We start from the raw sequence: 16,213 nt of genomic DNA on the forward strand, positions 1-16,213 counted from the left end.
GAGACGCTGTGACAAAGACAAGCCTTGACTTGTGTGTTTTCCGGCTGATTTTTGAAAGGGGACACTATCTTAAAGGTAAATTTTCAAATGTGTGGCGGCAGTGAAGACAGGCGGCTGTAGGTAACTCGCCATGTTTAGCACAACGACCACTGAGAGTGACATGCAGATGGGGCAGTTGAAAATAAGGCCCGCATACAAAATATATAAAGTCCTTAAGCATAGTTACACGTTCTGGGGGAAGGATGTGTCGAATTGACTAGAAAAAAAGTTATTAGACGATTCTGTTGACTGTTTTAAGATGATGCGATCTGTTCTGAAGCAATTGGATTATTCCTTTTTGTTCTTACCAATCTGTACATAGTCATGAAACTGCTTTAATATCTTGATATCGTAAGAAGCCATTTTACTTTATCTACACTCTTTAAAATGTGGCGGGTGCTTCAGCGGTGCCAGTTGTAATGGCTGGTAAGGTACGCTGAAGTGAGTGATGACTGGGGTGGCTTTGACAGCGACTTGGACAGTCATTTTGTCTTGTTACTTTTTCCCATGACAGTATACAATGTTGTCAGGGCAGGTTCCGTTCCAGTCTCATGACAGAAGTTTGACGTGTACCAGTGCAGTGGAAATCATGAAGAAAATTAAAAAGGGAGACTTCTCCTTTGAAGGAGAAGCCTGGAAGAATGTATCCCAAGAAGCTAAAGATTTGATCCAAGGTAAGAGTCTAAGAAAATTTGACAGTGTCCGTGACACGCAGTGACTGCGCTTCACCCCCGTTGCACACATCGTATTCTCCACGAGGTTTCCAGGCCACTCTTGTCCGCCTCGTTCCCTCCGTCTCAGAACACCGCACCGTGGGGACCTGGCCCGCGTTTCTGGTGTGAACTAGCACTTGGTCCCCACTCACATTTCAGTTGGACACATCCAAAACACACCTCAACTCTTGTACTTTCCTTCTCCCCAGACGTGTTCCTTCTCCTGTCTGCCCTTTCTGGACAGTGGCTCTGCCATGAAACCAGATCATGGACCCCAGACACCTGTGTGTGCCCACCTCCCCAGAGCCCTCCCGGCTGTCTCCTCCTTCCCGTCACGTCCCAGTGCCCGTCCTCCCTCTCCCGAAGTCCTGCAGCAGCATCCTTGCCGCTTGTCTCGCCTCCTTTGATGTTAGCTGTCCGTTGTCCATGAACAGTGACCTCCCTAGTGTCCACACGTGACCATGCCTCTTTTCTGTTAAGAAGCCTTTGGGGAGTCTGTTAGCTCAGGTTGGACTCCTTAGCCTGGCACTCAGAACACAAAGCCTTTCATGGTCTGGACATGCCTGTCTGCCCGCCTCTGCTTCCTCGGCTCCATAGCCCAGCCATTGCAGGACCCGTGAATTCCTCAGCTGTGCCAAGCTGTCAGGTTCCGCCACATCTTTCTTCATCCCCTCTTTATCCAACCAGCATCCCCTCATCCTCCAGGACTCAGCTCCTGGAAGCCTTCCGGGGTACCCACATCTCGAGGCTAGGCCTTTCCCCTGAGTCTGCTGGCACGCTCACTGTGTTTGCGTATTTTGCTATGGTGCTGGAACCAGCTGGGTGTTGGTCTGTGTGTCCCTGATTGCCCTTCTCTGAGCCTCCACCTCTGTCTCTAGTGCCTTACTGTTCTCCCCGACTTGGAGAGGTGGCCCAGACAGGTTGGCCTACGGATGAGGTGGGTCTGGGTTTGCTCTCTGTCTGCGTTTGGAGCTACCAAGGCACCAGTGGGAGTCTGTTTGAGGTGGTTATTTTCTTTTGATTGAAGAGCCAGGCAGCGCCCAGCCTCCTAGAAACAGCTAGTGTGACTTCATCATTAGCATCTAGTATTCTCGAGAGGAGTTAAATGTATGTGAAAATGCAGTTATTTTTGAAGGAGGTCGAAGCCTTTTCAGAGCCATCATGTCATATGAACATAGTGTAATTGAGATTTATGTCTAAGGTTAATTATGACCATGTTTATAGTGGCAAATCATAAAATCAAAATATTTATTCTCATAGGACTTCTCACAGTTGATCCAAATAAAAGACTTAAAATGTCTGGCTTACGGTACAACGAGTGGCTTCAAGATGGCAGTCAGCTGTCCTCAAATCCTCTGATGACTCCGGATATCCTAGGATCGTCAGGTGCTGCTGTGCACACTTGTGTGAAAGCAACCTTCCACGTAAGGCCCTGGGCTCGATGCACAGTGGGCAATTTGAAAGGGAATCCTGAGGCCAGCAGGTGTTGTAGTGGTTGGGGCCCTAGACTCCCACATAGTGGACTGCGGTTCAAATCCCAGACCTGGCAACTTGGGAATCACTTTGGGTGTGTGCATGTGTGCCTAGAATCCCAAGAGGAGAATGGAGGATAAGGGATTGCAGTGTGGCCATCGTCCCTGGGGGGTGATTTCTCACTTTCCATCTGTCTGTCTGTCTCTGGTGAGCATATGTGCCCTATGGAAAAAATTTTAAAAAAAAAGAAAGAAAAAAAGAAAAACAGAAAAAGAAGAAGAAAGGGAATCCAAATTATTACACATGTCCTGACTCTTAGCTTCAGAGACACACTAAGTTACACACTCAAAATAACGTATGTCCTTTTAATTTGGGGTATGTTTTCATAAGTTGCTTCATGGTATACTTTATAAACAGAAGGTAGGTGAGGAGGACCAGAATCACTTCTGACCCAGAGTACTTACTGATATTTAGGATGAGTTTGTGAGATGGGACAGTGGTCTGATATTTGAACAGTTGAAAATCTTCAGTTGGGGGGAGCAGCAGATGGCATAGCAATTAGGTCTCTGGAATCCTACATGGCCAACCACAGTTCAAGTCCCAGACCTGGTGACTTGAAACTCACACGGGGTGGGTATGCATGCATGCCCAAGATCTTGGGAGGAGAATGGAGAAGAAGGGATTGTGGCATGGCCATCCCCCCGGGGGGTGATTTCTCATTTTCCTTCTTATTGTCTCTGTCTGTCTCTCTCTCTCTCTCTCTCCAGGGAGCACACATGCCCTAAGGCAAAAACCCTTAAGAATAAAATCATCAGTAGGTAATGAAAATAACATACATAGTAGAATTATTTTCTTTTAAATAAACCAGATTATTTTCCTTAAAAACCATAAAATAACTGAAGTAGGTATGAAAGTTTATTCATTCAACAACCACCTACTACATAACGTGTTTGAGATTCCTCATGTTCTTAAGGAGTTTCCAGTCACTCATTGGTTTCCTGTTGGGATGCAGCTCTAACCTCTTCAAAAAATAGATTAAAATCACTACTCCTGGACCATCTAGCTGGTTTGATCTAAACAGGGCCCAGAAAATTATTTCCCATGAACTTCTCTATCCTGCCAGGAGGTTTGCCTTGAAAGGTTTCAGGAGCTTTGTTCCTCATAGCTTGGAGCTGTGGGGGGCCCCAGAAAGTTGACTTCTATCAGTCAAGATTGCTAAGAATGCTGCAGGACTTTTACCTACTCAGGGGAGTCCGTTTTTTCTCCCATAGGCCTTTAACAAATACAAGAGAGAGGGCTTTTGCCTTCAGAATGTCGACAAGGCCCCCTTGGCCAAGAGAAGGAAGATGAAGAAGACCAGCACCAGCACGGAGACGCGGAGCAGCTCCAGTGAGAGCTCCCACTCTTCGTCCTCCCATTCCCACGGTAAAACCACACCTACCAAGACGCTGCAGCCCAGCAACCCAGCCGACAGCAATACCCCAGAGACCCTCTTCCAGTTCTCAGACTGAGTAGCAAGGAAGGGTAGGAACAGAATCAAGAATGCATTGCACCTTTATTTCCCCTCAGCGTATGCTCGGGGCAAGGTTCTGTGCTTTTAAAGATGTGTCCTGGTGGTCTCATTGGAATCTGCCTCTGAGGGCTTTTTGTTTTTGTTTTTGTTTTGTTTTTTTTTTTTTTCAGGAAAGCCTGTTTGGTTATCCTTGTCCAAAAGCACGGGACAGAGAATGTTAAACTGTGAATAGAGCACACGTTCTGCTTTTTAGCGGTCTAGCCTGGTGCCAACAGGACTGTTCTGGAAAGAGCAAAGGTTTCTGTCCATTTAATTAGGGACTGATGGGATTTCAGCTGCTTACAGGATAAGTCACAGGTTTTTCAGATGTCTGCGATGTGACGATGCCGTTTGCTTTGCCTTGTGGACAATGTGGATTTTTAAGAAGGTCGTACCCTTTGAACAGGGATTTCTGAGAGAAAAAAGTCTGATTGCAAGAAAAGACGCTGTAATGAATTTTATGTGTGGCATATACTTATTTCTTGAGAGAGAATTTTAACTTATTGTTTTTTTATGGTTACTTATGATGATAACCTTCTATTATTAATCATTTTCTAAAGAGTACAAAAAAAAAGATAGGAGAACTTACGGTCCCATATTCGGTATTTGGGATCCACCTGAGCTGCATGCTAAGCTACGTACTTTTTTCACTTTGCACTGCTCTTTCCTGGCCATTTCTTTTTAATAGTTATTGCAAAATATTAAGGTACATGTCTCTGTCCTAAGTAACATTGCATTTTATAAAAGAGTATGAAGAAAGCAAACTAGTTTATAAAGTGCACTGTCGAAAGCATATGGACTGTATTTTTGCCGTTTTTTCCAATCTCTATTTTAAATTTGTCCTCACATCCTGCTTCTGCTGTGTACCTAACAAGTAGAATAGGGCATGTCATATAATGTCCTTAGCCACTTGGGCTAATGTGAGGAAAACCTAAAGGGAAATTATCCTAAACACTGTGCTTCATATTCATACACTGTGTTGTGCTACAGAGAGACATTTCCTCCTGTAGGCATAGATTATGTACATAATATTTTAGAATCATACCTATGACTTGTTTTGAGATTTTTCTGTTAAATTTCAAATTCAGAAAGCATATTTTATAATCTTATGCAGAGCACTTTTATTGCTCCAAAGTTCTGAATTCACACAGAAAACAAGTGCTATGTGATGAACATATTTCATTGAAAGATTTGCTGCATTTTAAAATTCAGTTAATTCAATCCCTATGCAAAAAAAAAAAAAAAAAAAAAAAAAAAAAAAAAAAAAAAAAAAAAAAAAAAAAAAAAAAAAAAAGCGATAGGATTTGTACGTTGTATTTTCTTTTAAAGCCATTATGTGCAATGTCAGGGCTGAGGCAAGTGATCTTTGTTATGTTTACGGAAATGATGCTTAAAAAAGATAATGCCCAACATGTTTATTTAATAGTTTTTGCTCACGATAACCTCTTGAGCATGAGTTTGGAACTTGGGCATGATATTTATTTATTCCTTTCTTGAGGTAATAGCAGCATTAATTTCAGTCAGTTATGAATACTAAAAAATATTGCACTCTATGTAATAGGAGTATATTTATTACTAAATCAATGTATATATTAATAACGCAGATAACAAAAAATGGCAAATATTAAAATATTTTCAACATAATGTATTATCCTGTTCAGATTTTTGTCCATAGTGGTTATTGGGAATACCTTTTTATACTTTTCACTGGCCCAAATGGCTACATAATTTTCATTGTGTCAATGAAAGTTTTGTACTCCTCACTTTGTCATCCCTAGTAACGATGGGAAATTTTGTGTGAACTATTAATACTACCAAACTATAACTAATTCATAAAGTATAGTTCTGCCAGGCACAGATTTATAGTAACCAAAAAAAAAATGTTCATTTGTATTTACGCTGGATATATTTGGAAATGTGTAAATTAGATCTCAAAGTCATTTTTAATGCTGCACCCTGGTAGAAAATACTAGTTGCAAAGTACAAACTAAAAGGACTGTTTTACTAATAGAAAATAATCCAGAAAAAAAAAGTTAAATCATGTAACCTAAGGATTGATGATATGATTGACTTATTGTGAATATTGGGAACTGAGGGGTTTCATTTTCGTTTTTTCCCCTTGCCTCTTCGGGAGAGCTTGACAGAGAAGGAAATGGGTAGAAAGATAGGCAGAGGATGAGGGAAGAGAGAAAGGTAAAACTACCCATCAGCTGATGAGCCTGCCTGAATAATCTAGAATGAGCTTTTGAAAAGACCTGAATGCATCCCTCAGTGCTACCCTCTCGCCAAATATCTTCATCCTCACAAAAAGGCAACATCCCATGCTCACTTTGCAGCAATGAAGTTGTCTGCAGAATCTCTGTTAGTGTACTGTGAGCTACACTGTACAGCTCAGAAGGTGATCCCTTGGTCACATCGAAAATGAACCATGAAGATGTTAAGCAAAATGGTTTGTTTGGTGTTAGGGACAAAACAGAAATAGAGCTAAAACACAAATACATACATTAAATTCTTGTTATGATGTTAATTTGGGGGATAGAGCTCAATCACTTCTTCCCTTCTTTCCTAATGATTACATTTTATATAATGTTCTTACCGTCATAAATCGCAATTCATATATTTTATAAATATAAATGTCTAATTGAGAGGCAAGAATTAGAAAATAGAGGAGAGAAATTAAGACAGTTTCTTCCGATTACTGTCAGATCATGTGACTGGATGAGTTAAATTAATTATTTTGAAATATATTCATTCTTTCAAACCTCAATAAAATAAGAATTCACTGAAGTACTGAAAGAAATTAGTCTCGTGAGTTAATTTCAATATGCTTGTCTGTTATCTTTCTTATAGTCACAGATTGACTTACCCGTGAAAAATGGCCTTTTAATTTCACTTTAGATTACTGTTAACTTCTTAAGTAAGTACAGGAGTATTCCAAATGTTCATGGAAACTGCATGTTTTGAAAAAACTATGTGTGGATTTCAAGAGTTTTTTGCACTAGAATAAACTCATACTTTAATTCCATTTCTCCACAAACTTTCTGTGCATAAATGGCTACATTTTAAATATGAGGTAAGTTATTGAAATAAGCCTACTAAGATAGCTGTGACTATTTTATTAAATTAGGAAATTCCTTTTGCATCTCACTTTATTTTTTAAGTATATTTTCAAATCCTTTGTCAGAGTATACAATTTCTTGGGTACTTGCTCACCCTGCCCTCATTTGAAACACCTATTATTTCATATCTATTAAGAATAGGGGAGACCAGCAGGTAGCATGATGGTTAAGGCACTGGGCTCCCACATGGCCATGTGTAGTTTGCGTCCCAGACATGGTGACTTGCTTTCTCACTCTCCCTCCCTCTTTCTCTCTCTGTCTCTGATCAAATTGAATAATAATAATTAATTAATTAGATAAAATAAATAATTCTTTAGGGGAAAAAAAAGAAAAAGAATGAGGTGTTAGACCAGTCAATGGTGTGGTGGTGAGGATGACTGGATCCCACATAGCTGACTTCATGGTTTCGGTCCCAGACCCACGCGTATGTGTGCATGCCCCAAATCTCGAGAGAACGGAGGAAAAGGAATTGCAGTGTGTCCATTTCTCACTTTCTGTCTCTCTCTAGTAAGTATACATGTCCTATAGCAAAATTAAAAAAAAAAAAAAGAATAGAGTACCTCACAATGGTAAAATGTTCTGTATTTTTTGCTCTAAATACATGTGCCTTAGACGACTTGATTACTTTGGATGCTCTCCCAGTGACCAGTAGTAGCAGCAGGATTTGAGTGTTGTGTGTTAACACTTCTACCATTCCTTATAATCTAAGTAAATACATGAAATTCTGATGTGCCATTTACGTTTTATAAAAAAATGATTGTCTTAGTGGTGAAAGATTAGAACACAGCGAAGCATCTTTATCTTTAAAGTATGACTTTTGGCCTCTCAAATGTTTTATATCATATCGCCCCAATTTCTGGTCTTCAGTTAGTTATATCTACCATGCGAGTGTTAGTCATCACTTGATACTGTTATCTGGCACTAAAATGAATGTAAGCACACTCTGATGAAATTTGGAATTTAAATGTAAGTCATTGTAAAACTCAAGAATCAACCATAAGAGTAACAGAGGAATTACATACCAAGTAGCTGCTATGACTGCAAGCTGTCCTACAGGAAGAGCTGATGCAACAACATAAAGGTTTTTTAATTACCTTGTTAACGTCACTCCACATTGTAACATCCCTTAGAGAGAATATTTTTTCTTAAGAGTAGTTATTAAGGGAGCTAGCAGGTGGCATAGTGGTTAAGGTGCTGCGCTCCCACGTGGCTGACCATGGTTTGAGTCCTGGACCTGGTAGGCGCATGTGCACGCGAGCCCAAAATCCCAAGAAGAGAATGGAGAAGGGATTGTGGCATGGCCATCTCCACTGGGGGGTGACTTCTCACTGTCTCGTTCTGGTGAGCACATACACACTATGGCAAAAACTTTAAAATATGTTATTAAAATTTCATTTTTGTGGGGGAAAAGTATATTTTCAAGAGGGCAACATCTCATTAAGGACATTTGATTAGTGTCATCTCCATCCTAATGCTCAGCATTGCTTACTTTTGAGCTTTCAAGATATTTCTTCTGAGCCCTTTTCTTTGTGTGCCAGCTCCCCATTAGTAACTAAGTAGTTGATCCCCGATCCAAATGCTTCCCCTCCCCACGGCCACTGCCCACCCTATTTCATGAATGTATGAAGTAAGCAGGTGCCAGGACTTCGTGTTTTCCTATTATTAAGCTATTAAGGAGTAAGAAATTAAAGTGCCTGGGCTTCATACTGGTGCGAAGTAGGTATTGTTTATTGCTAGCCCCTTCCTTTCTGTTATTATTTCTAACTATATGGTAGAAAGCTGATATTTTGTATGTAGGAGGAGATGCTTTAAAAAACGAAGTTCTTAGTAATTCCAAGCTTATTTTTTTCTTCCATTTCTGTTAGGAGAGATGGAAGGACAGTTTGTAATACTTCTCTGTTTAGAATGCTGCCTGGGTAATCCTAAGGCGTTGAATACTTCAGAGAAGTTAGCATTTAATAGAGGGCTGCTCCTCAGCGCACAGGAAGCTGGGATACACTTTGCCTGGTGTTGTTTCCATCAGTTTCGATTGTGTAACACTTTGAATGTGTACGGGTTTATACAATTTGCCTGTTCACTAAGAAACTCCATTTTATTCTTGTTCCTTTACACACTGAGCATATTTAAATCTTTTCATTGGTGTTTTAAGGGCGTCCTATATTAAAAAAGTAGAAACATAAATGTCATGACTCAGAAAAGGAAATTTCAAGTTGTCAGAATAGAGTATATTGTAGCTTTCTGTTCTGGCATTTGTGCTTGTAGACTGGAAAATGATTGTTTCTCTTGTTGGTTTTAAAATCCAGTAAGGTGGAGCTACCGGACATTTTTAACCGTGGTTTTATTTTTAACTATATATGAGGCTGGTGATGTACAATGCATATGTAGCGTTGGAATGGACATGTGACAGTTATCCTCATTAGAGACCTGTTGCTTTGGTAGGCATTTGATTATTCATGATAGTTTACTTTAGATATTATATTGTTTTCCTATTTGCTAACATTATATTTATAAAAGGAATGATTCAGTATATGATAATTCTCATTCTCTTGGTGGATAAGAAAGAAAATATAAAAGTGCTACATCGCATACCAATGTAATGCTGTAATACTACCGTTTTGAAAAGATACTGCTAAATACTGACACAAAGTTTTAAACAGAGGAAACCACAAATGCACATAGAGAAATCTTTAAAGACTGGCATTTTATGGTATAGCAGGAATACTTCTGTTCACAACAGTATGGATCCTTAGGTGTGAAATTGAAAACGTGAAAAATGGGGTTGGTAGGTGGGGTGGTAGTTGAGGCACTGGACTCCCACATGTTTGACCACAGTACAAGTCCCAGACCCGGTGGTCCAAAAATCACAACAGGTAAATAGATAAACAAGTAAATAAATAAATGTTTTTTTAAAAAAAGGAAAGAAAGAAAGGAAACTTGTTGAAAATAATCTAAGCTCCATGTTACTAATCTTCCATAGCTTTACGTAAAGATAAGAATTCATCTTGCTAGAAATAAGACAAATGAAAGATAAAAGGTAAATAGAAGATAAAAATTTTTTAAAATATATTTTTCCTCTGTTCTATGCAGTATGTGTGGTTTTTTGCGTTGTTTTTTTTTTCCAGCTGTATGTCCGCACACCTAAAAGTATCCCTACACTGATACTTCACTCACCACCTCTTAATGTATTGACTAACATTTATAGATCATAATTAAGTTCAGAGAAATAACAACTCAATTGAGACAGAGGAAGGATAATTTGGGGATGAAAAATTATTTGGGAATAGGAAATAATGCTACTGTGAGAAAGTGATTAGCCTCACAGCTCTGAGATTCAGACACTTGCTGTGGACATAGATTGCTTTATAAAAATGTTGTTTCAGTGGCCATATAGAGAATCTCTTTAAAAAGTTTTGTCTACTACGTGGGTGAAGGAACTTATTTAACATGTCTTTATAGGCTTTGTAAGCAGTTATTTTCTCCCAGAAGAGGCCTATCTGGTAACTTCTTCCACTCTGTTTTTCCATTCCTTCCCCAACTTTTCCTGCTGCCCACGCCCAGACCACGGACATTCTGTGTCCAAAGGGAGCAGTTGAAATGGAGTCCTAAGAGCACATATAGATAGTGATTGTATCAGTTAAAATTTTATTGTAATATGACATGTAAAGTGACAGGTCTTAAGTATATAGCTCAGTGACTTTGAACTTTTGCCAGAGGGTATATCTGTGTTTGCTGGAGGTTGAGGGTGGAGGGAGAAAGTGAGAAGGCATCCCCATCCCCGATGGTGAATGGTCACACCATACTCCCTTCTCATTTCTCCTCTTTTTGGAATTTTGGACGCACATGCACCTGTGCCTAGTGTGTTTTTCAAGCCACCAGGTCCAGGACACAAACTTTGTAGTCTGTGAAGGATACAGCTCATGTAACCACCCAGCCATGGACTGGCCTTCCAGATCAGCAAATTGGTATGTATGTATGTATGTAGCCATGTAACCATCCTTCAGGTTGAGATGAGACTCCAGTCAGTACTCAACCATACCCCTGTTCTGACCTCTGTCACTGTTCTTGACCTTCTTAGAAACGGGATTATTCAGTCTGTATTCTTTTCTGTCTGATTTAATTAATCAGCATTATAACTAAATTTTATTATTGGATATAGCAGTAACAATAGTTTGCTCTTTTTTATTGCCATGTAGTGTGCCATCGGGTGGGTACAGTTATCCGTTCTGCTATTGGTGGACATTTGGGTTGTTTATAATGTATGGCATTTATGTGTAAAGCTGCTATGACAGCCTTGTGCCTGTCTTTTAGTAGACATATACACTCATTTCTCTTGGACTTTATATATTAGAGTGAAACTATTGAGTCATGAGTGTATATTTAGCTGTAAAATGGTTTTGCCAAATAGTTTTCAATGGTGATTATACCAGTTTACATGCCCACCAATAACGTATGGGTTCCAGTTGTTCCATATCGTCATCAATACTTGGTACCAGCCTTAGTAATGTAGCCATTCTGACAAGGTTGTATTTGTGGTTTTAGCCATTTGGAAAATGTATATTTGGCTGTGTTTTTAATATAATGAGAAGTAATGGAGAACAAATTTTTATATTTTTATTAGTCATTTGGATATCCTCACATGTTAAGGGCCTGTTCTAGTCATTTGTCATATTCATTGGGTTGTCTGTTGTTTTTCTTATTGATTTACAAGGATCCTTAGTATGAGTTTTTGATCTGATACATTATTGTAAGTATCTTCTCTTTGGTTGGCTTTTCCATTTTCCAGGTAGTTTCCCTTGATAACCAAAAATTCAGTATATCTCTCTTATCAGGTAATGATTTTTATGTTCTGTTAACCTAAAGGTTCTGTAAACCTATACAAGATAGTCTTGTATGCTTCTAAGAGCTTTATTGTTTGACCATTCATAGTAGACCTGCAATCCATCTAGTGCTGATAGTTGTATATGATATGAGAATAGTGGTCAAGTTCATTTATTTTCATAGGCATGTTGACTTGACTCAACACAATGTTTTGGAAAGCACAGTGCATTGCAGTTATAATTTTATAGGCTTCATGTTGGGTAGTGGAAGACTTCTAACTTTGATCCTTTTCCAAATAGTGTTGGCTATTCTTTTCTTTTTTTTTTAAGAGAGATTTTTCCTGTAGAGTGCATACACTCAGTAGAGAGAAAGAAGGTGAGAAATCACCCGCCCTCCCCAAGTGGGGATGGCCCTACTGCAATCCCTTCTCCATTCTTCTCTCAGGATTTTGGGCACACACGCACACACGCACACAGTCCTGAGCCACCGGGTCTGGGACTCGAGGGTCAATGTGGGAGTCCAGCGATGTAACCTTATGCCATCTGCTAGTCCCAAGTGTTAGCTATTCTTAATTCTTACATTTTTGTATGCATGTTAGAATCAGCGCGTTGATTTTCTCAGGGTGGGGAGATTGTTAGGGTTTAATTGGTATTATATTATTATATTGAATTGATAGATCAATTTTGAAAAAATTTATAGCCTCACAATTTTGAGCTTTCCAATCCATAAACATGGTAGATCCCTCTGTTTACTTAGGTATTTAATTTGTCTTAGCAACATTTTATAGATTTACATATAGAGGTTAGATTTATATCTAGTTTTTTTATATTTTTGTTTTATTGTCTAATTCTTTATGTTAATATTTAGAAATACAGTTGATTTTTGTACGTTGCCTTTGCATCTAGCAATTTGCTAAATTCACTTTTTTGTTGTTGTTGTTAGAGGGCATGTGTGCTTGTCAAAGAGAGATGGGGCAGTAGGAGAAAGCGCATCCCCGTAGGCCATAATCATATTGCAGTCCCTTCTCCATTTCTCTGTCAGGATTTTGGCATGTACATACATGCACCTGGCATGTTTCTCAAACTGCCAGGTCCAGTACTGGAACTGCATAGTTGGCCAGGTGGGATCCAGCTATCTTAACAACCAGATCACAGGCTGGCCCAGTTCCCCTTTTTTTTTTTTTTCATTGCCGCAAGGTGCATGTACTTACCAGTGAGAGACAGAGAGAGAGGAAGTCAAAAATCACCCCCAGGGGCAGGGATAGCCATGCCACAATCCCTTCTTCACTATTCTCCTCTCAGGATTTTGAACAGACAGGCACACATACACACACACACGCGCGCGCGCACACACACACACACACACACACACCCACACAGCATTACTTTCAAGTCACCAGTTCGCAGACTTGAACTATGGTCGGCATTGTGTGAATCCAGCACCTTAACCGCCATGCCATCTGCTGCCGCCATTCACTTTTTGCTTCTAGTAATTCTATATGTTCTTTTGGATTTTTAATATATTCAATCATATATTCTATAAGTAATGATATATTCATCTCTCTTCCTTCCTTATATCCTTCTTGAGCTGATCAGGACCTCCAGTAAAATATTAAATAGAAGTGTCAACAATAGATTTGTTTTTGGGCTCAAAATAAGAATGCAGTATTTGACCATTCAATATGCTGTTTTGCTGTTTTCTGTAAGTTTTTTGTAGGTGTCATTTACCAGATTGTTTCTTCTATTTCTAGTTTTCTGAGTGTTTTTATTAAATGCTTTTTCTGTCTCAGTTGAAGTGATCATGTGTTTTTTCCTCCTGTATTCTCTTACACTGATAAATTACGCTTCCTGATTTTCAGATGTCTCCTTCCTGAAATAATATGCTCATGATAAATTATTCTTTTAATAGATCAACGGATTCAGTTTGCTAATATCTCCCTAGGATTTTTGGGTCTGTGTTTATATGAAGAATAGATCTGTAATTTTCTTTTCTTAAGTATCTTTGTCAGTACCAGCAGATGAGGTGATAGTTTCGTTGGTGGACTCCCATATAGTTGACTGCGGTTCAAGTCCCGGACCCAGTGGCTTAAAACTCATGCTGGTTGTGTGTGTGTGCATTCCCAAAATCCTGAGAGGAGAATGGAGGAAAAGGGATTGTGATTGTAGCGTGGCCATCCCCTCAGCAGGTGCTTTCTCGTTTTTGTCTGTCTCATGAGTGCACGTGGCCTGTAGTAAAAATCTCTCTTTAAAAAAATCTTTTTCAAGTTTTGGTATCAAGATAATTCTGGCCTAATATTATAAAATGAGTTGAGTATATGTTCTTCTTTTTCTGTCCTCTGAAAGAGTTTATATCTAATCTTATTTCTTCCTTAAATATTTAAAACAATTTATTACTGAAGCCACCTGAATGAGAGGTTTTCTGGGAAAGCTGCCTTTTATTGGAGTATCTTGTCCATTTACAGTTAATACAATTATTTATTACTGGTTTTAAGTCTATCATCTTACAATTTATCTTTCTTATGTTCTATTTCCTCTTGATTCCTATATTTCTTTTCTGTGTTCTTTTGAATAAACCAGGTGTTTTTCATTACCTAGTTTTTCTCTCCTATGTTAGTTTGTTGAATTTTTTTTTTTTTGAGAGGTTTTTGCTATAGGGTATGTGTGCTCGCCAGAAAGAGAGACAGAGAAATAGAAAGCAAGAAATCACCCTCCCGGGAGATGGCCATGGCGTAATCCCTTCTTCTCCATTCTCCTCTCGGGATATTGAATATGCATGCACATGTGCCCAGTGTGAGTTTAAGCCACCGAGTCCAGCACTCGAACCACAGTTGACTACATGGGAGTTCAGTGACATAGCCATTACACTAACTGCTAGACCCAATTTGTTGAATTTTTAAAAAAATTTATTTATGATTACCTTAAAGATCACAGTATGCATCTTTGACTTTCTACAGTCTACCTTAAATTGAAAAATTACCATCTCCCAGCAATGCAAGAACCTTACCAGTTTACTCTCAATGTTCCTTTTGTGTTATATTGACATATATTTTATCTCTACATCCTATATATAAAATGTTAAATTTCATAAGATAATTTTTATTATTAACATTACTCTTACCTATTTTAAAGAATCTATATTCAGTATTATTTACTCGGATATTTACATTTTCTGATGTTTTCCTTCCCATCCTACCTTTCCTCATTTTCATCTGGGATTATTTTCCTTCTACCTGGAGAATTGTCTTTAGTATTTATTTTAGTGCTACGCTTGCTGTCAGTGAATTCTCTTTGCTTTGTTTTCTGAGACTTTCCTCTTGCTTTTATTTTTTTTTGGAGATAACGTTACATATCATATCATTCATAAGCTTAACCATTAAATTCAGGTGGAATTTAGTGTTTCCTCCCTTTATTTTGATAGTTTTGCTAAGTATGAAATTTTATGTTCATTGTTTTCAAGACGTCCTTCTGTTTCTTCAGTTGTCGAAAGTCAGCCATCAGTCTTACTTCCTCTGAAAGTAATGGTTTTCTCTGATGACTCTCAAGATTTTTATCTTTGTCTTTTAAAAGTTTAATTGTGAGGCCAGCAGATGGCATGAAGGTTAAGGTAGCTGGATCCCACATGTCTGACTGTGCAGTTTGAGTCCCCGGACCCAAAAAACACCAAGAGTATATGCGTGCCCAAAATCCTGAGAGAACGGCGGAGAAAGGATTGCAGCATGAGCATCCACCCCCCCCCCCCCCGGGGGCGATTTCTCACTTTCTCTCTCTCTGTCTCTCTCTGGGAAGCTCATGTACCCTATACAAAACTAAAAAAAATAAAATAATAAAATAACTAAAATATAATGATGTGTCCTTTCCTAATGGAAATTTTTAAAGTTATTCCTTAAATAAGTTTTTCTAATTCAGTCTCTCACTCCTCTTTTCTAGGATTCTACCAAACCTTTCACAGTGTCTCTTAGTCTTATCACAGTCTCTCTTCTAGTCTTTTCTATATTTTCCATTTTTACTTCTCCCTGCCTTTCAATTTGTATGATTTTTTTTTCCATTTCTACATCTTGCTCTTCATTTCAAAGCCATTTTCAGACATACACTGAGTGGGAAATGCTTTCTATTGTTGCACAGTAAAGCATACTCCATACCCAGCAAGAATCTTTAGATGATATACAGTCTAGTGGTTTTTTTTTTCAATAATTATTTTATTTTATTATTTATTCATTCATTTATTTTGACCAGAGAAATACACAGAGAGAGAGAGAGAGAAAGTGAGAAAGCAAGCCACCAGGTCCAGAACTCAAACAATGGTCGGCCATGTGGGAGTGCCCAGCGCCTTAACCACCACGCCACCTGCTGGTCCCACAGTCCAGTGTTTTAAATCAAGGCAGAATCTTTCAATGAGAACAGCCAGGTGAAGAAACCATTTATATTTTATAACATGATTACAAGGAACTTGAGATAAATCCATTGAAAAACATCTGTGGACGCCCCAGATGTGGTTAAGGG

General features: G+C 38.8%; 1 protein-coding gene across 1 annotated transcript in view; it reads left to right on the forward strand.

Moving 5' to 3' along the window:
• The window catches only part of RPS6KA5 (ribosomal protein S6 kinase A5), a 153,005-nt gene extending 147,990 nt beyond the window's left edge, over positions 1-5,015 (forward strand). Inside the window, exons 14-16 of the mRNA XM_027775488.1 lie at positions 554-713; positions 2,013-2,176; positions 3,497-5,015. Of these exons, the coding sequence (XP_027631289.1) occupies positions 554-713; positions 2,013-2,176; positions 3,497-3,736 (564 nt within the window). The 3' untranslated portion in view covers positions 3,737-5,015. The remainder of the gene's footprint in view (positions 1-553; positions 714-2,012; positions 2,177-3,496) is intronic.
• The last annotated feature ends 11,198 nt before the right edge of the window (positions 5,016-16,213 follow it).

This window comes from Tupaia chinensis, unplaced genomic scaffold (assembly GCF_000334495.1).
Source record: "Tupaia chinensis unplaced genomic scaffold, TupChi_1.0 Scaffold000568_1, whole genome shotgun sequence".
Taxonomy (NCBI): Eukaryota; Metazoa; Chordata; class Mammalia; order Scandentia; family Tupaiidae; genus Tupaia; species Tupaia belangeri.